This window comes from Calidris pugnax, unplaced genomic scaffold (genome assembly GCF_001431845.1).
Source record: "Calidris pugnax isolate Ruff unplaced genomic scaffold, ASM143184v1 scaffold34, whole genome shotgun sequence".
Classification (NCBI taxonomy): domain Eukaryota; kingdom Metazoa; phylum Chordata; class Aves; order Charadriiformes; family Scolopacidae; genus Calidris; species Calidris pugnax.
The window spans coordinates 1,791,452-1,812,424 of record NW_015090771.1 but is presented as its reverse complement, the minus strand read 5'-3'; the positions used below and the strand labels follow the sequence as shown (position 1 = coordinate 1,812,424).

Here is a 20,973-nt window from a genome sequence, read left to right as displayed (position 1 = left end):
AAAGGATCCGGCATAAGGCTGCCATATGTCTGAGTTTTCCCAAACATGCTTCCCAGATTTGACTTGCCCTCTAGTTCCTCTGGCACCAGCAGCTCCATCGGAACTACTACAGCGTAGCTCCAAACGAGCTGCTGGACACCGGGACATCCCAGATACGTGCACTCCCCGCACATCAATCAACTCCAGCAAGTGCACACAGCGAGTCCGAAGCGTTTCTGTAAGCGCAGGCTATTACACACGCAGTGTATGATCAATTAGTATCTCTGCCTTGGTCTGACACTGTTGGAAGGCACTCAAAGGATATGCTGCACATCCACCTACAACCCATGCATTTTGTGTAGGATCAGTCATATGCTTCCTGTAAGCACCGGACTTACCGGGTACACACACACTATTTATATTCAACAACTTACTGCACGAGCCCTACACTGCACATGCCCGCAGAGCTCTGCCTTGGCAATTCCGGATAAGAATATGGCAGCTGTCATCTCACAGGTTGGAGACTCATCGCCCTGGTGACAAAGCACTACTGAAGTACCACTGCATATTGCAAACACCCTCACCTTCTATGCAGCAGACTTCCTGACAAGCCATGGAAGAAAGCCACTCTTTCTCTCCATCTGGGCCACTTTCTGAAGAATTTTCTGGAGAGAAATCTGCTTTTTCGCTGAGCCTTCCCCTCTCAGCCTTCTGCTGAGACATTTACTTCAATCTTCCTATTATCATTCCTGCCTCTAATGATTTGTCCATGTTCCTCTGCCATATACCTATCAGGACAGGAAATTTTCAATTATTAAATAAATAAAAAAAAAAATCCAGGAGGAAATATCCAGGGTGACTTTTAAAATTAAAATCACAGAATCATCTAGGCTGGAAGAGACCCTCGGGATCATCAAGTCCAACTGTCTACCCTACTCTAAAGTTCTCCCCTACACCATATCCCCCAACACCACATCTAAATGGTTCTTAAACACAGCCAGGGATGATGAAGAATTTTTTTTTTTTTTTTTCAAATATGGTTAAAAAAAGAACACATGACCTCACACGGCTACATTTGAAAACATTAATTAGCTTCAGGGGTAAAGTACACAGGCATAATAAAAATTTGGCTTCAAGTTTATTGGAAGACATTCGGGATTTCATTTCAGACATTACATTATCCATTACTGTGTCTGATACTAATTCCTCCATCCTTCTCAACTAAAGCATTTTTCTTTTTATTGCATGCGGTTTTTATATAGCAATCAAAACAGACTTGGAAACACTGGAGAGGACTGTATAAGAAGAGAGGTCAAATGTACGACCAAAAAAAAGGCGGGGGGTGGAGGGATAATCATCAATTTGTTAGGAGCAATCTTCGGTACAACTATTCTATCAGCAAGAAAAACACAGTTGTGATTTTCAGATAGAGGCCATCAACACATTTAAACCTTTAACAACATTTCTGGTTTCAAGTCAAGAATATGGTTTAGTATTTTGGTTTGGTTTTTTTTTTTGTTTTTTTCTTTTTTATGTTTTGTCACAGTCAGTTTGATGGGTGGACTAGATGATCTTTAAGGTCCCTTCCAACCTAGACAATTCTATGATTCTGTGATTCTTAAGCTGATCCCACTGATGCTGTGTTTAGAGACAAGCTCAACAGTGTGTTCACCAAAACCTGTACATTTATCTGCCAAAAGGTAACCAAAGGCACAATTAGCATTAAGATCTGGAAAGATTCCTCTTGGATGACCTCGTGGAAGCCATGTTATCTCCCTAAATGATTTTTACCTTAAGGATTCAGCCCAACATCTACGTACGGGTTGAAATATTGACAGAATTATGCAGCATAGCAGAATTTGTTTTACAGTAGATTGCATTTTGACTATGAACACAATGATCACTACGAAATACCTTAATTTGATGGTTTTTTTCCTTTAATCAGCCGTTAAAAGAACAATACAAAATAAAACCCTTTAAAACAGTTATTGAGATACTTAGCAAGGAATTTTTTTCCTGTGTTTATTGTCATCTTTACAGTAATAACAGGGAGCTTCTTATTCTTTCGGTTCATATATCCATGCAACCTGATAAAGAGGTAGAAAAGCAGAGCCAACCACAAATTCCACAGGAGAAAAAGGATGCTAAATCAACCAAGATTAGGATATAGCTACACTGCAAACCTCTGTATAGTACAGACGTAACCAAACTGGCTTTAAATAAACTACCCACATACAGGAAGCTATGCAGGCACCACAATGCTGAATTCAAGGCATTCTCATTGATTGTGTTTCTGAACTGCCTTTTGCAAGGTAGCAGCTCATTTAAAGTTAGCTCTGCCAACTCTCCGTCAGCGATTTCCAGCCTTAAGGCTGACACTTCTCTTCAGGCTCCCCTTCACCTTCAGGTGCTGCTGCTTTACACAAGCTGGCATTTGGTGCTGCAAATACACCTATCAGCAGGTATGAAAAAAACACCCCATTGTACAGTTACTTAAGAACTCCAGTTCATGGCCAGCTTCCACAAAATTACCCTTCCCCATCCACTTGGCTCATTATTTAGACCCACTGAGATGAATGTCCAAAAGCACCTATCCTACAGAAAAAAAAAGACAGCTAGAATCAAGACAGCAGGGACAGACTGCCTGTCTTTCTGCATGTCATTATACCCTGAATTGTAATGGGCAAACACCTAGGAAACAGTGCCAAGAAGTACACTGCATCTAAAAAATATTCTGAGCAATTTGTTTAATAGAATTTTAAAGCGTCCTTTGGAATGTAAAATTGTCTTAATCTGAGATCATGTAGTTTTTTGCCTAATGAGAACTGGTTTTTCACCAAACCACCTTGAAGGTATGCAAAACAGAAGGCAAAAAGCTTAAGTATGGCATTTAGCTTAAGAAAAATATCAGATTATCAGCAATATATACATTTACTACAACTCGAATAACTGTACACTTTATACGAAAATACAAATATGTTGAGGAATACTACTCTTAATACATTTGATGTTAAAATAAAGCAGTGGCCTCTCTTTAGCATGCTGAACCCTATTGTTCCAGGTGTGGTACAAGCCCACAGAGATCGCCTCAAAGAACAGGCCTGAAAAACTCAGTACAAAATTCCCAAACTCACCTAAGCAGCACACATGACTGATCAGTTTTTCACAAGAGTTGAATATGCGTTTTCAGACTCAAATCCAAGAGAAGCACCTACGTACAGCACCTTGGTATCAGCAGTGTTGTCCTTCTCCTTCATGTAAAGCCTGATCCCACGCAAAGATTCCTGGGTGCCACATGACAGAGCCCTTCCTCTGAGGAAGGGACTGCATTTTGCAACTCTTCAGATTTACAGAGGTATACAAGCGATTTTTGAGAGTAGCAAAGGAAAAACAGACTAGAGAAATTCAAACCAGACCATCCTTTCAGTATATTGAACACCACCCCAGAAAGATTGCCTATAGGAGTCTCAAGTTTTGCTTTCAGAAAGTTGTGAGGGCCCAGCATTTGTGCCTCAACAGTAACCAGGCATTAACCACAGACATGGGTATTTATGGTGATTTATAGGCAATTAAAAAAAGTCAGCTTCCTAGTTAAGGGAATCTGTCAAAAGACCTTCTAAAAGGCAGTATCTGCAGAGTGCCATTTATACCAAAAGAAACCCACATGCATTGCAGCTAGATACAAGCAGCCGGTTCTAGACTATTTTAGGCACAGCAAAGAACAGTGAACCAAGAATGAAATATGGCACTTATGTCCTACGGTCTGACACGAGAGAGGACAAAAAATAATTTCATCCAGGTCCACAGCTCCCCGCTCCCCACCCCCAACACACTGAAGGTGAAAAAAAACAGCACAGTGGAGGATGGGACAACACCACTCTTCCCTTCAGGACCACATTTTTTCACAAATTTTGGTGACCTTGAGTATCCAAAGCTGCCAAGGGCCCAGGTCTGAGGATCAGTGAAAATGTGCTTCCAAAACAGTATACAAACCCACTGAGAAAACAGAGCGGCATTTCTTTACTGTCAGTGGGATTTAACAAGTCATGCCCCACCTCAAATAGAAAGAGCCCCGTCACCATCCATCGGATCCACGATCCACCATCGTCAGAGAGCTGCTGCTGCCCACCATACGCTTCAGAGAAACAGGTTCCCTTCAAACAGCACAAAGACACGTCCAACCATTGCTCACGGGTAGCAGGTTCACCGTGTCGTGGTCCCCGCTTTTGACTCTATAACCAGATCACTTGAGATACCTGGGCCTCCTTGGGACTGACAACACACGGGTACAAAGCAGGAAGGGGGAACTGGTCCTTTTGACTCTATAACCAGATCACTTGAGATACCTGGGCCTCCTTGGGACTGACAACACATGGGTACAAAGCAGGAAGGGGGAACCATTTCTGAGTAAGCTAGGACTACCATTCTGAGAGCCATCTGTGGCCTCCACCTCTCGGAGTTCAAAGAAGCAGCACAGGCCACTGACTTTATAATACAAGAATGTCTCCAGTATGTGACTAGAAAGAGGTATTTCTGAATTTGGCTAGAGAAACGCATCCACACCAGCATCCAGTCCACACCACAGAAAACCACAGACTACTCTCTTTCATCCCAGACACTTATTCAGATATAAATAGTATGAGAGGAAGTTTTCATGAAAGCAACACAAAGGTATTAATAAGAGATCCCTTTACAATTACAAGGCTCATATAAAAGCGCTAACTGGAGATCTCAAGAACAGTTACTGCTTTCCCTCTGTACGTCATTCAGCAGCTTGTAGAAGGCAGAGAAGAAATTTAAATTGTGTATATAAACACTACATACAATTTACACACGAGTGACGTGTATCTATAAAAGCAGATTTCACAATAGGAAATTCATCTTAGTAAGAGGAACAACACACTTGAGATGTGGTGCTGGGCACCTGTGTTATTTCCCCATTCAGAAAGTACAGTGAGATACAGTAATTCAGTCCCAGATGACAAACACACGCAACACTGTAGTAAGTCTTTATAAGAGAGAAAGCAAGACAGCGGAAAGACGGGAGCTGGCAGTGACAGTACCTGATTTACTCGCCTAAATGAAGGTATTATTAAAGGTTAACAGCAGACAGAATCCCTCAGCAGAATATTCCCTCTCGTTACACCTTGGAGGGAAAGAAAAAGACTAATGCTGGGGTTGAACACACCACCTCAGAGCTCCTCCACTGCTAAAAGCCATCTTTAACCCGTGCCCATTACCAGTTCAAAACCTCCCTGCTTGGGCAGAATTCAGCTGCCCTGCCCCTGTTTCCACCCATGCCCCACAAGCACAACTGTTATCTGACGGCTTCCGAGGTGCACAACCCAGAGAAGAAACAGTGTTGGCTCAAAAGGATGTCAAATTACTCCAGAGTAAGCATCTCCAGGGCATGTTGCTGAGACGTACTCTTTTTGATGCAGAAAGAGGGGAAAAACAAATGACCAGAATAATGCCCTTTCTCAAGGAAAGGAGAAACACAAGTAATAAATCCACTGGGGAAATCACTGTCTTGATACAATTTACTTGAAAAGTTCACTTCAATTCCCTACATGCAGTAGGGAAATGTTTACTCAGTCTCCTCATTATGCTGAGATTCTCAGCCCTATGCTGCCTGCATTAGTTTTTCTTAACAAATATGAGATGCTATTTATAATCCAAAGCCATCACTCCATACCAGTTACCTTTCTATTTCCTTAGCACTGGAAGAAAAACTCCTACAAAGTCGGTTTTAGCTGCAATTGGAGTTTTGGCTGTACGAACAAGACACCTTAGGCTTCCAAGCAAATTAACCTAGCATGCCAATTAACCAACCATGCCTCCCTACAGACGCTCTCACCCCTCAGAGAGGCGCCAGGTAGCTTGTTGCTCCCATCCTGCCCTCAGCTCCAGGTTAAGGGCCAGCATTCCCATAGCTAAGGAGTGGTTGATTTTATGGCTACGCCAAACTGGGCCACAGTGGGCTCTTCAGCAGCACGCTCCTGAAGCACTGGTGCTTTCTGAACCCGCAGCACACAGCTTTAGGGAGACAAACTGGCAAAAAATTAATGCCACCACATTTCCTCCATTAAAAGAAAATCCAAAAACCCCCCTAGAAGTGGCTCAGCAAACTTAATGGAAGGAGTAGAGGTGTGTATCCTTGGAGGGAGGGAATAGGACCACGCTAGCTATAACGCAGGCTGCACTGTGAAGTGGAATAATATCCTAAGTGCACTCACTACCTTATCTAACAGTTATTTATGCATGTAACACCACAATGGAAAGAAAACCACCAAAGAGAGAACTCTGGAAAAGCTTCACAAATGCCAACCAGTCACGTACTGTCAGCTGAAACTTGCTGGAAGTTCAGAGAAAATTTCCTGGCTTTTAAGAGTCCTTCACTTGTCATGTGCTTATTTGACCTGAGGGTGCTCGGAAGACACCAGCGGAGTATTGCAGCGAGTCTTCTCCACCACCCACTGCACACACCTGATGATGGGGAGAGCTGGAACCTTGGGGCAGCACCCCACAGAAGGTGCTAAAGTGGGGGCTGAAGGTCCTCACTGCATGCTGAACAGGAGGACTCCTCTCTCAGTACGTGACATTTTTTGCACACCTTGAAAACAGGCTGCGGTTAATTTTCTTCTCCCTTCTGTAACGTGTCGCCCCAAAACCTTCAAAGCACCTTTCTTAGGGAGAATAACTATGCTCACCTACTTTGCTGATTAGGACAGCGAGACACAGCGAGGAGGAACAACACACCCAAGGTCACTCAGAATAAGACGACTGGGATTCCCAGTTCAGTATTTTATTTTCTATGCAGGACAGCTTTACAAGCATGTAGTCAGTTATCCAGCAGCCTATTTTAACAAGCTAATAAATGTTTTGGGTAATTCCCCTTTTACCTTATAACAGTAGCAGACGCTGCAAAAGAACAAAACCTAATATACAGATAATAAGAATCTCGGCATCCTATATAAAATTAGCTGAGTTGGGGATGGAGCAGAAGGGAGTGAAGATGTTACTAGGACTTCTCACACAGGCTTCTTTGGCCTGCTAACAAATAGTTTTGTCATCACCAACTAATATTTGTACATGCTGAAGGCACATTTATGATGAGTTTTACATCAGACATGTCAAAACGGGTAGTAAAATGCAGAGCAAATCCTACAAACCAGCTATAAGCACCCCATGGAAACCAGAGAGACAGAATCATCAGAACAATTTTGAGTTGCAGTGGATGTACTTTAGGATTGACTCCCAGCATGTGGCACCAGAGACTTGAGGGGAAATTACCAGAAACAGTGCAGTGGGTATGTTACATGCACGTGGGAAGGCTTCCCCTACTCTTACACAAACCATAACTATCAGTTTACATCCTGATTCAGAAGAAAAATTGTGCCATTAGCAAGGTAATCTAGCCAATGCGATTGAATGATTTTGTTAAATTTATCTGCAAAACTTCAATGATTCTACCCTGAATTATAATTCTGACAATGAAGTTCACCATTAAGCCCTGAATTAAACACACACTCCTCGCTGATGTTGACAGAAATTACACATACAAAAAGTCCATAGTATTATGCTATGTATTTTACAATGCATTTTCAAGGTACTACAAAAAAGCCAAAAAAAAAGCCAAACCAACCCAACACTCACCAGGCATCAAACAGTCATTTTTTTTATTTAAACTAAGAACCAAACTATATTACCACTGCGGTAATAAGTGAGGACAGCTGAGGCCTACAGAATGAATGTGTTTAACAGGAGTTGATGGCTGTATGACAACTGGCCTAACCTGAACCTCCCTCTTGGGTACCCTCAGAGTAAAATACCACAGAGTGGCCCTAAGAACGGAACGGGATAGAATGGCCCATAGAATATTCAAAGATATTTAAAAAATAAATTAAAAAATATATAAAAAACAATAACGAAGTACAGCACCAAATCCCAAACCCTTTTCCCCAAAAGCTTTTATTCAGTTCAAGGAAACAGAAAAATCTGTTTTCAGAGCAACAAGTACTCCAGTATTTATCGAAGCCAGGCAACTCCAGAGCCAGAGCCGATGCAGGCACTGAAAAGGACAGGCTGGAATTTGAGAATTTGATGAGCACGTCCCATTTTGTCCCAATAAACCCTTATTTTTAGGGAATGAAAGGGGGGGGGGGGGGGGGGGGGGGGGGGGGGGGGGGGGGGGGGGGGGGGGGGGGGGGGGGGGGGGGGGGGGGGGGGGGGGGGGGGGGGGGGGGGGGGGGGGGGGGCGGCGCCCCCCCCGAACCTGCAGGCAGAGGGAAAAACCGCTCACCCTCTCCACGGCTGGAAATGAAATCCAAAATCCCAAATTACCGCAAGCAATTAGGGGCGGTAGGGCTCCAGCAGGGAGCTAAACCCGGCCACCAAGGGCCAGGCCCGGGGTAGGCGAGGGGGGAGCCGCGGCTCCTCCGCCCGCCCGGAGCCCGGTGTGTGTGTGTGGGGGGGGTGGTAGTGGTGGCGGCGGCCTCACCTGAGAGCAGAAGTAGGAACCCTGGATGCCCAGCTTGAGGCAGGTCGGACACTGCAGCTTGGCCTCGCTGCTGCAGCCGGCCGTCTCGCAAACGCGGGTCTCCACCGCCGCCATGCTGCCGGGCTGCCACAGGCGCGGCGCGGCGAGGGAGGAGCCGCCGCCCGGAGGTGCCGCCGGCTGAGGCGGGCGGGGAGAGGCGAGGAGGGGAGGAGCGGGCGCGGAGCGGCCCTTAGCGGCCCTCCCCTCCCCACAGACGCGGGGTGAGGCGGGAAAGCGGCGCCGCTCGCGCCCCTTCAGGAGCCGTAACGCCCCGCAGCGGGCCGGGAGGAGAGTTGGGGGGCTGGAGGTGAGGGGATGACTGAGGTAAAAAGGAGAAGCCAGACTCTCATACCCCATCTCCTCGGAATGTGCGCTTAAAATATGTGTGTTTCCCTCCGCCAGGGAGAAGGAAGTTCGTTGCCTTCTGGTATTTTTTACCTCAGCGTGGCTGTACCCCGACGTTTTCCAAGCTTACCATCCTTATTACACAGCACGGTGTTGGCCTGTAAGTCTGTGTGTGGCGTTTTTTACCTCAGCGTGGCCGTATCCTGACATTTTCCAAGCTTACCATCCTTATTACACAGCACGGTGTTGGCCTGTAAGTCTGTGTGTGGCGTTTTTTACCTCAGCGTGGCCGTATCCTGACATTTTCCAAGCTTACCATCCTTATTACACAGCACGGTGTTGGCCTGTAAGTCTGTGTGTGGCGTTTTTTACCTCAGCGTGGCCGTATCCTGACATTTTCCAAGCTTACCATCCTTATTACACAGCACGGTGTTGGCCTGTAAGTCTGTGTGTGGCGTTTTTTACCTCAGCGTGGCCGTATCCTGACATTTTCCAAGCTTACCATCCTTATTACACAGCACGGTGTTGGCCTGTAAGTCTGTGTGTGGTGTTTTTTACCTCAGCATGGCCGTATCACAGCGTTTTTCCAAGCTTACCATCCTTATTATATGAATGAGGTACTGGCCTGTAAGTCTGTGCGTATATTTTAAATCAATCTTTTTGGCTCTTATTTGGAAGGAGAAGAAAACCAGCCAGCCAACCAAACCAACCGCCACAGATTCAATGTTCAGAACAGGCTGCAGAGTCGCTGTGGCGTTATCGCAGGAAGAATGATACTTTTCTTCCTGGAAAGAGAAAGATTAGATACCAGTAATCTGTAATAAAAATAACGGTGACTAATCATAGAATGGTTTGGGTTGGAAAGGACCTTCAAGACCATCTAGTTCCACCCGCCCTGCCATGGGCAGGGGCACCTCCTACTAGAGCAGGTTGCTCAAAGGCCCATCTAGCCTGGCCTTGAGCACCTCAAGGGATGGGGTGTATGTATGTAATACATACGTTATATTTCTCCCAATTGCATGGGTTGATCTCAAAAAAATGCTACCTGTGTCTATAAAGTGAATTGTGCTTCCATTCTCTGAGTATTGATGACAAAGCTATTGATGGTACTAAAACATCTCTAACTTAATATCAATGCAAGAGAGTTTTTACTGGTTTATAAGTCAAGAGGAAGTTGCTTTTAAAAAAAACATGGAGAGATGCCTGTTAAGTAGAAGAGTAGCTGCGAAAGACTTCAGAGCACGTATTTGCTGGATCCAGCCTTAGCACTGGGATTCTACTCGTTGCTTAAATCTCTGTTGTCTTCCCACTAGCTGGCAGGCACAGCCTATGATTTCAGTCAAAACCTGGCAAGATTGGATTCCCTTTTCCTGCTTCAAAATCATTGACTTCAATGAAACTATACCGCTCCTTATTCTGCTCTTAGTACATAAAATATTCTCCTCGTTTCCTGGCATCAAGGTAAGCCCTCAGAAAGTGTGATTCAAAAACCAAACTGTAATCTCAGCATTTTCTGAAATCGTGTTCTATATTAATCAAACAATCAAAAAAATTATATGTCTTCTAGGCTTAGAGGTTAAGTGGAAATTTCCACTTACTCAGTCCAAAACAGAAAAGCATACATCCTGTTCTTTTGTCAAAATAAGTGTATTCGTATAAACATACTTGCTATCTTACAACAACATAGTCAGTAAAATCTGGGTCGGTTGCCCAGCTAATTACAGGACCAAGGCAACAAATAATAAAGTGTCTGATCTTAGTTTGTTGTGTGATAAACGCTTTCACTAGCGCGGTCAAACAACGGAAGGAATTTGATGCCATGCTATTACTGAAGTGTAATTGCAGGTGAACAGCTGTCTTTCTGACAGTTCTCACCTTCATTTCTCTAGAGTTGATAGTACTTGTATCCGCTATTGTTTGTAGAGAGAGAATACTGTGAGAGTCAATTAGGAAACGTTTCTAGGTTGCTTGTAAAATACAAAGATTACAACTATTATTTTCTTTGAGTGAAAGTAGCTACATATTGATTAATGCATGCAGCTCATGCTGTAATGGCATTTAGGTCCAAATTCTGAAGACAGGCAACAAATTGCCAACAAACATAATGAAATATCTTTAAAGGACACAGTCACAGACTATGATTTTACATATTCCAAATCCAAGTCATTATTAAAGGCAGAGTTTAACCTTCTTAAAGCAAAATGTTCTGAACAGGCAGAATCACTTTTAAATGATCCCTGTTGCTAGCAAGTGCACAGCCCATGAAATATCAGCCCTCCTTTTCCAAGTAACCAACAAATCGAGCTATCAAGCAACACAGGACAGGTACCTTTGTACCTTTTAATTGCCACTTTGTGCCATTCGAGGAACTCTGCAGAGCTGTGGACACCATTTACCTGGTGATGTAGAGTTTATGAGTCCTTGCTGTCACTGACGTGGTACAAAAAACCTGAAGCAGTTTGGTTGATCTAGTCCAGTGTCTTCTGCTGAAATGTCATCGTCTGCTTCTTGGTGCGATTTCAGTATAATCATCATTAATAATTTAGGATACTTTACTGAGTAATTTTACAAGGATTTAATTCACATTTAATTTCAGGTTTGAGTATAACTTTACAATTTATTCCTATTTGTATCTTTCAGTATCCTTACTTTGTAGTGGTTGATAATGATGCACATTAGAAAAAAAAGAGGATTTCTAACAAGTAGACAGGGTTCCTTCTGTTACACACTTTCATTTATTTGCTGCATTTCTGAAGTGCAAAATAAAAGCACACTGTTTCCCTGCCTACTTGGAGAAGCCAAGGATGCATATATTAATTAAACAATCAAAAACTATATGTAATTTAAAGAACAATGAAGCCCCTAACTGAGAAATTAACAAACTTGCTTACGTGTCCTCCTCACTGTTTGGAAAGAACACAGACTGCATTTGCAGATCAACCTAGAGTAACTAACTCTGAAAGTTTTGACCTAAGATTATTTTGTTGTTGTTGTTGTGATGGTTTTTAGTTTTAAACAGCCCTATATTATTATCCCCATAGTAAAAATTGTGTGGATTCTGTGGCATTTCAATGCTTTTGTTTTCCAGTTTGGCCTTGATTTTCTGATGTGGTAAGTGAGCCGATTCACGCCTCCTGGAGGTCCATCCACTGCCGTTTCCCATTATCTGGTGGCGCACTCATTCTCATCGGGGAAGTTCAGCGACCTTTGTGGTGACCTTCCCTGAGCGGAGCTCCTTTTTCTCTGTCAGGCTTTTCATGCCCCTTTCTAGCTGCCTGTCCTCCCTGCGTCACAGACAAACACACACAGAGGCGCGTGAGTCAGAAATTTTATAGCCCATTCATGGCCCTTGATTTATGTCAGCGCCGTGTTCCTGCTGCAAGTGCTGTATCCCAAAGTGCTGCCGGGCTGGGGGTGCGTGGGGTTAGCAAACAAGGGCAGAAGGAGAGGTCGGCAATGTCTCGTGGGTCAGATGGCTGCTGCAAAAAAGCTAGAGCAGCTGGCGGCTGAGACAGCTGCTAGTTAGGAAGAAAACGGCCACTGAATTTGACATTCCTTAATTAAGAGAGTGCCTTAGCTCATGTTCCCCCTCCTGGCTTTGCTTCTGTACATTGCAGTAGTGGGGGCTGGGCAATCCCACTTTCCCAGTGAAGCTCTTGGGTATAGTAACTGTCTTCTGTTCAGGCTCATTGACGACACAATTAAATGCCTCTTTGTTTAGCGATAGCTGAAACAATGCAAAAATGCCACCCAGGAGCTAGACCACATGCAAATGTGCACTACTACAGCTTGGCCAGATGGTACATGCACTTACTGAGATTCTTGTACCAAATGCAACAGATACGTGGGTTGTGTGTCTCTACATGAGTGTAAAAAAAGAGAAACTCAAAACCGTTACGGATGCACACAAAGAAAACGTCTCAAAGCTGGCCACAAAATATATGTGGTGTGATCTTAAAAAATAAGAATGAAAGAGAGCCCTTGTAGGACACAGTACCCAGAAGAAAAGACAAGCCTGTAGTCAAAGCAAAACAGTCTTGCTATGGCCAGAGTTAAAAAAAAAAAAGCTTTATAAACTTCATAAATGAACAGAGTTGCATTAAAGAAATACCTGTCTCCGTTTTTCCTCTTTAAAGAAAAATGATGTGTATCTGATTCTACAAGTCAAAAGAGCTTGCTATGTATTGTAAGCCCCTGCATCGCCCTTATTCCTTCCATTGGTGGAGACACAAACTAAACTACAGAAAGGCCCGCTACAGCCACAGTTCAGGCTTACTCAAAGCTAACTCCAAGTGTGCTTTCTCTACTTGTGGTGGAAAGGAAGATCCTGCACATTCTTTTGTTTTGTTTGTTCAAGCTGCACTGCCTGTTGCAGCATATGTATTAATACAGTGGACCAAAATTTCTGCTGTGATTTAAAAACGATGCTTACGAATCTCAGCATTTTCCAAGATATGCATAGCAAGCTGGTTGTTTATCTATGGGACCCAAACAAAGGAAAACAACCTGCATCAAAATGGAATTTTATAAAAAGCATTCATGTTTAACCATGAAGTTGCAAGCTTTAAAGAGAGAAACTCCACCGCTTGTGATATTTGAAAGACTCCGTGAATGTGTCTTTAGGTAATAAAAATTTTTATTCTTTGCTATGGAAACACAGTAGAATTCAAGGAGTGAAGTTTGGGCACAGTGAATTCAATGGGAATGTTACTGATATCAACAGGGATTTCACTCAGTTTTCATCATCAAAGTCAAGGTCATAAAAAAGTAGACTAAATACTAACAGTGTTAGTAGTACTCACACTATTAGTAGAATACTAACAGCATTTTGTTTCTACTTCAGATATCATGGGCAATACTATGAGACATTAAAAATTCCTTTTCAGATTTCAAAATCCACTAAGATGATCAGATTTTTTAATCACATAAACCACAATGATTCTAAAAGTGTTCTACTGCTGATGTGAGTGACCTGTTCCATTTCCACTCAGTGAGAGACAGGTGAGCAGATCAGTTAGAGCTTATACTCACACACCTCTGACCTTGATGCTGCACTTTGCAGAAAGAAACAGAGGTTGCTAACAATTACTGAAGAAGAGATATGCAACATTTCTTTACTTCGGACCCTTCTCTTTTTCCACTTTAACTTCAAAAGGTGTGATTTTATGGATATATCTCTGATACCTCTTTGCCTTCTGTCTTGATTTTCCTTTTAGTTAGTTTGAAGATGATGTCACTTGCAAGGCAGCCACATCACTTCTGAGGATCTTGCTCATGTGTGTCAGTGACTCAAAGAAAAGATTACCGTAGCTCATAATCCTCTCATTGCTATTACAAGTTGTTGGATAACTTCTGATGTCATCTTTAGAGGCTTTGTGCCTCTGTAACTCAGAAGAGGAACATGTACCAAATCACAACACATGCTTCCTTTTTCTGTGGTAATAAGGTAAGCCATGTTCAGTAGAGGCTTTGTGCCTCTGTAACTCAGAAGAAGAACATATACCAAATCACAACACATGCTCACTTCCTTTTTCTGCAGTAATAAGGTAAGCCATGTTTGAAACTCAGATGTGATACATTCATCTGTCTTATTAAACACTGTTAGTAAGCATACCTGTCTTATAGGGGACTTTATGCTGTTATCCCTGTAATGCATAAGAAAATTGAGAATCCAGCCAAATGCTGTATGATATTCAGTATCATTTGGTCATTAACTCACAGTTCTTCCCGGTAAAATGACATTTAAAGCTCTAAAATGTAGGTCTGTACATTTGGTTCTTTGAGAATGAAAATGTAAAGTTAAACGCAGAAGAAGCTGAAGATAAAATGATCAGAGAGGAAGAGGATTCTGGATGGATTATCTTTATTTATCTTAAGAGACTTAAAGGCAGGATTAAAACAGGCAGTTGAAGAACGTGTGTGGTTGCCAAACAAGTAAAATGGAATATCAGATCCATCTGGCGACATATCAGGCAAATAAATAGGAAAGTTTATTAATTTCTGTAGTCACATTAAACAGTCTGTAAAGAATTACTAGGAACCAAATTTGATAAAATAGGTAAAATATAGAGTATGTTACTGGACAAACAATAATGCTTCTGCATGTATTGATGTACTTTCTGAATGTACAAACCTAATAGATTATGTTCTTATCTTGCCGTCATAATGTGGTTTAGCCTTATACAGCATAGGGAGAAACAGTTTCCATCTTAATTTCTGTTTTATCAGTGGAAAAATCTGTCCTATTTTTTTATTTTGAAAACTTTTTTGCTACATATTTTATAAAACAATATTATAAAAGGTTAAGAACATAAATATATATTTGTTGTATTTTCCTTTAGAGATGTCAGGTGGCAGATAAAACATTACTTTATTGAACCCTCAGCCTTTGTTAAATAAAAATCAAATCATAACAGTAACGTGAATTCTATGGCAGAAAAAAATACAGCAGAAAATTTACTGTTCCAATACATTTTCATTATAACCCATGGCCATTCAATGATCTACAAACAAATACAGTAGAAGGCAGCTTTATTCTATCTCCTTGTAGTAATGAAACAACAAATACAATACCCGACACCACCATGTTGGTTTGGAAACTACGGTGTCTCTTCAGGATTGTGTAGATACTTTTTATTAAAACATTCACATATCCATCCCCTGTCTGGAGTCCTATAAAAATTCTGAAGTCCTGAAGCAAAGCTGTTTGCCTGAGTACCATAAACCCTTCCCAGAGTTTTTCCTGCTGGCACAGCATATCTGTGGATGTGGATTTACTGGCACCTCCAGTAACAGCCTCACAGTACCACAGCCCCTGTAGGAGTTGTTAAGCCAGGCAGTGTTTTAGTCCGTGTTGGCCAGATTTCAGAGAGACAAGAAGTTCACCTCCCCTTAAAACCATTTTGGTTTTGAAAAAGCCGCTATATAAATCAAACCCAATTGTCAAACTTATTAGAAATCAAATCATATCTTCATAGTTTAACATGTCAAGCCTAAAGAGGGAGATTTTAGAGGAGTACAAATAATTACTGACCTCTTCCAGAATTAACCAACCCAATATTGGCTCTGGTTTACTAATAGTGAAATGCCAAGGAGGATCAAGCTGATCAGGAAGGGCAGAAAATGCAGCAGGACAGGAGATTTTGTTGCTTGTATGTAGATTGTACAAATGTTACACTTAGATAGAACACAGAGATTGATGTTTTAGACATTTTTAGTGTCTCGTTCATGGAACAGCTTGTTAGAAAGCCCACAAGAAGACAGACAGCTTTTAACTTCACCCTGCGTAGCGTTCAGGATCTGGTTTGACATCTCGTGTTTGAAGAGCCGTTCTGTGATACAGGAGCAGCAGCAGCCAAAAAATTCGCCAAATTTGTCCTCAGTTTTGAAAAGAGGAACTACGTAAAAATGAGAGAGTTTGTCACAAGGTAACTTTAAAAGTGCAGCTAAATTAGTTTTTCAGAGGCAGTAAGGAAGCTATTTTAAGATGCACATTTTAGAAACTTAAGGTTTATACACACTCGGGGTATTAATGAAGGCTTGAAAATGGGCAAAAGGGAGACAGCATGGGTAAACAACAGGCTAAAGGAGGCTATTAGAAACAAAGTTTCTTTAAAAAAAGATGAAGTAATACTGAAAAGCAAAAAAATAGGAACCCCCCCACATATTCCTGCAGATTAAATGTAAGAAAACAGTTAGATTGGCTCCCCCCTAAAGGAATCAAAGCTAATGATAAATCTTTCTTCAGTCCTTAGGAACAAGAAGCCTTCCAGAAGTCTCCTGGACTAAATGATAACCATGGTACTTAGAGGGGTACTCAAAGAAAACAAGGCCATTGCACAGAAGTTCATAAACTATTTAAATCAGTGCTCACCAGCGGATATCCTGGAAACGGAAGGGATTTGGAAGAGAGAATTGATGAAACTGATAAAATGAACAGTAAGAAACCACTAGGACCAGATGGAAATTGCTAACAGGTGTGTGTAACTACAGCTCTAAAAGTGTATTGATGCCCTGTGCCTGCAGGATGGCAAAAGGGATGTCAGTTTTTAAAAAGAGTTCCGTGGAAGACAGGGTGCCTGGTGGGCTGTGGGCAGGAAGCCTGCTCTCTCTCCCTGGCAAATCAGGAGAAACTATGGTGGGCAATAGAACTAGTGGACAGATAAATATGATCTGGCTCTCTCTCCCTGGCAAATCAGGAGAAACTGTGGTGGGCAATAGAACTAGTGGACACTCAGATAAATATGATCTACTTGGAAAAGTCAACATGACTTTTGTAGAGGGAAATTCTGCTTTACCAATGTACTGAATTCCCTGAAGCCTACATGTGGAGGAAAGTGGCTTTTGTAGTCTTAGGTGCATTTCCTGGGGATAACTCTGCTTGGGGCAGATAAGGGAATGCACACCTGTCTGAAACATCTGGAATATTTAGCTCCAACCAAAACAGCTCTTTCTCTCACCTCTTGCCAACACCTTCCATCAATACCTGGTTCCTTTAAAACTAAAAACATCTCAATCCCTCTGTCACCTCCCTTAATTTCCTCTGTTCTCAGGAATGTAATTTCTTAACTTCCTCTCTGTTACGAGATCAGCAATACTGCCCTGACTCTGGAAAGTGATTTCAAGGGGGAGAGCTTTAAAGGGTAGATTTCTAGGGGGAATTGAAAGCATTTTAACCACTATAATTGCAAACTCTGTTCCTCATTCTGTGCCTCCATTTCTAGGTCACCCTGAAGAAGGGATTCTGCATGAATGTGCAGGAGTGAACCTGGTCTCAAAGCCTGAAAACGCTCTGCTTGCCAACCAACTCCTTAGCAGGTAAAGCGGAACGGATCCGTGCCGATCCCCTACCAGACATTCTGTGACAGGAACATTTCAGAAGGAAAATGAAATGCCTCTCTCTGGAGGTTCACAGGAATTCTGCACTGCTACAGCCATTTCTCATGGAGCCAACTTGGAACTCAAACACACTGTTGCCCCTCTTGCACTGCTGTATTTATCCTGTTTGTCTCATCGGGCATCATTTTTGTTCATGAATAGCAATCTAAAATATGGGCTCTACTATACTGCTTCAAGATCTTACTTCTTATAATAGCTCCACTTACTTTTAGACCCTTTTGGTAAATTAGGAGTGCTGTGGCAATTCAGATATCCTTTGCAGCCTCCCCATCTCCTGTGGAACCATTAAAAAAATTCAGCTATGGTAGGTCTCATTTTGGGCTCGGTTTCTGCAGGGCTGCACCCTGCTATCTGCACACAGCAAAGCAATAGTTTTCTTCCGTAGTGGCTGGAATAAATTTCTCAGAACTTCTAATTCATTTAATTGAAGGCCAAGGGCTGGGGGAAATGTGACTGCTGCAACCCCTGTGGTTATTATGGTCAGAAATAGAATTCTAACTGGTGGTGGAAAGACTGAGAGAGTTGAAACAGCAGAGCAGAACATCAGCAGTGTCAAGTGTTAAGGCTTCTTGGTTTTAAAATAACAACCTTTCTATCTTTGTATTTTACTCTCTTTGAGAGGGCTCCACCTCTCAGGATTCTGTAGTTTGAGGTAATGTCTTCTGAGCAAATAGGAACAGAAGTGATTTCTCTCCCAGAAAGAGCTTTTTTAGTGAACTAGCTTTAGAGTTGTTGCTGACACATGAACACTGAATGCCTGCCCCTCTGCTTTCAGACACACCCTGACCAAGGGAAGAGGACACGTCCTCCTGGCAGTTTGCGCCCAGGTGTGACAGCAGATAAATCCCAAGATGTTCTGTGGCCCACCAAGCAGTAGACACTTGGCCAGAGGACAAGGTGCCCAGGTGAGCCTCGAAGTGCCTTCAACTGCCAGAGGAGCTTAGGACAGCAGTGTCTGGAGCCGTCCTTAAGCCACGCAGTGTCCCTGCAGCCCTGGTACAGACCTGTCCTTAGTTCTTGACACGGAATTATTGTTCTGTGCCAGAGAGACATTCCTGAGAGTTGTGAATTTCTGTGCCTCGCTTGCCAACAGCCAGAGCACCCAGCTGGCAGCGCCGAGTAACTGCCAGAGGAGCTTAGGACAGCAGTGTCCCACACGCTCAGGAGGGTGGGACCTGACAGTGTCTGGAGCCGTCCTTAAGCCACGCAGTGTCCCTGCAGCCCTGGTACAGACCTGTCCTTAGTTCTTGACACGGAATTATTGTTCTGTGCCAGAGAGACATTCCTGAGAGTTGTGAATTTCTGTGCCTCGCTTGCCAACAGCCAGAGCACCCAGCTGGCAGCGCCGAGTTGTTACCGCAAACCGGCAGATAAAACTTTCTAAGACTCAATTTAAAGTTTTAGAAAGCAGGCAATCTTCATGGCGGTGCCAGGTGCACAGGGGATAGCTCCTCTTGTTGTGCACGCCAAATGATGAAGTCAAACCAAATTTATACACAACAGGTAGACATATATTCTCTGTAATTCCAAGAGAATATTAGCATATTCGTTATGTTTCCAATAATTCATTTACATATTATAATAAGCTTTGGGGCATACATATTCATGCCTTCTGGTGGTCCTCATTTTGAGTGAGGGCCGTTTCTTCCTCAATCTTCACCTGTCCTTTGGCTCACTTTTCATGTTGGCAAAATATTCTAACTGCTTAATTGATCATTAAAACTAATGATCTTGCTACCATCTGTTTGTCAGACAATGTCCATATTTATTACATCCCCGTCTTAGGCCACCATCTTCTCAAGGCCACATCCATCCTTTCTTATCTTACCAAGTCCTTGAAACGAGTTGGGATGGTTACTGAAATAGCTACATTTCTTCACTAAAAGAACATTCCCTACAGTTTAGCCATTTATAGAATATAGAAAGTCTACTTCAGGTATCAGTGTGCTCATGCGGCCTGGCCAGCGCAACCTGGCTGCATTGTATTTCCATGTGGGAAGGAGGTCTGGATGAGTATGGCCACCTTCTCCTCCCCCAGGTACAAGAAGGAGATCAGGGGGATGTGCAGCACATGGACAAAGTCTCGGCTGTAGGTGGTTGGATGAGGTGCCCAGGGCTTTGCAATTTGCTCATAATGTTCAAACCTTCAGCGCACTTAATCTAAACCTGCCTAATCTGTCCTTGACTGGAGACCACCTCTCCCTTCCTTCCTCCCATGAGCCTTGAATGAGCTCTACTGACAGTTGGACATGGCTGAGTTTCATAGAATGTTTCACAGAATCATAGAATGGTCAGAGTTGGAAGAGACCTTAAAGATCATCTAGTTCCAACCCCCCTGCCCTGGGCAGGGACACCTCCCACCAGACCAGGTTGCTCAAAGCCCCATCCAGCCTGGCCTTGAACCCCTCCAGGGATGGGGCATCCACAGCTTCTCTGGGCAACCTGTTCCAGTGTCTCACCACCCTCACGGTAAAGAATTTCTTCCTGATATCTAATTTAAATCTCCCCTCTTCCAATTTAAAATCATTACCCCTTGTCCTGTCACTCCACTCCCTGACAAAGAGTCCCTCCCCAGCTCTCCTGTAGGACCCCTTCAGGTATTGGAAGGGGCTCTAAGGTCTCCCTGGAGCCTTCTCTTCTCCAGGCTGAACAACCCCAGCTCTCTCAGCCTGTCCTCATAGCAGAGGTGCTCCAGCCCTCTCATCATCTTCGTGGCCCTCAGCTGGACCCATTTCAACAGATCCATGTCCTTCCTTTGTTGAGGACTCCAAAGCTGGACACAGTGGGGTGTCACCAGAGCAGAGCAGAGGGGCAGAATCACCTCACTCCGACGGGGCGGTGCGCCCGCCTGGGCCGCTAGGGGGCCCCATCCCATCCTCGGCGCCCGGCGACTACATCTCCCGGCAGCCCCCGCGCCTCGCCCGGCGCCCGAAGGCCGGCACCTTCCTTCCTCCCCCCTCCCCCTCACTCCCCAACGGCCGCCGGGGCCACGTGACCGCCCGGCGGCCAACCGGGTTCGAACCTGGGTTTTTTTTCCCCGCCCCCTTCCCCTCCCCGCCGCGCTTCTGCGATCAGACCGATCTAAGATGGCGGCGGTGGAACCGGTGAGTGCTTCATTCCCCTCTCCCGCCCGCCTTTCTCTCTCCTTCCTCGCCCTCCCGTCGTTACCGCCGCCTCCTCCTTCAGCCGCGGCTCCCTCCCCGGGGCAGGGG

General features: G+C 43.6%; 2 protein-coding genes across 2 annotated transcripts in view; one reads left to right on the top strand and one right to left on the bottom strand.

Annotated features, from left to right (window-relative positions):
* LOC106886965 (methionine aminopeptidase 1) overlaps positions 1-8,625 on the bottom strand; it is a 30,209-nt gene extending 21,584 nt beyond the window's left edge. Inside the window, exon 1 of the mRNA XM_014940285.1 lies at positions 8,480-8,625. Coding sequence (XP_014795771.1) covers positions 8,480-8,593 — 114 coding nt within the window. The 5' untranslated portion in view covers positions 8,594-8,625. The remainder of the gene's footprint in view (positions 1-8,479) is intronic.
* A 12,127-nt stretch (positions 8,626-20,752) lies between these two features.
* EIF4E (eukaryotic translation initiation factor 4E) overlaps positions 20,753-20,973 on the top strand; it is a 21,266-nt gene continuing 21,045 nt past the window's right edge. The window contains exon 1 of the mRNA XM_014940996.1: positions 20,753-20,865. Coding sequence (XP_014796482.1) covers positions 20,848-20,865 — 18 coding nt within the window. The 5' untranslated portion in view covers positions 20,753-20,847. The remainder of the gene's footprint in view (positions 20,866-20,973) is intronic.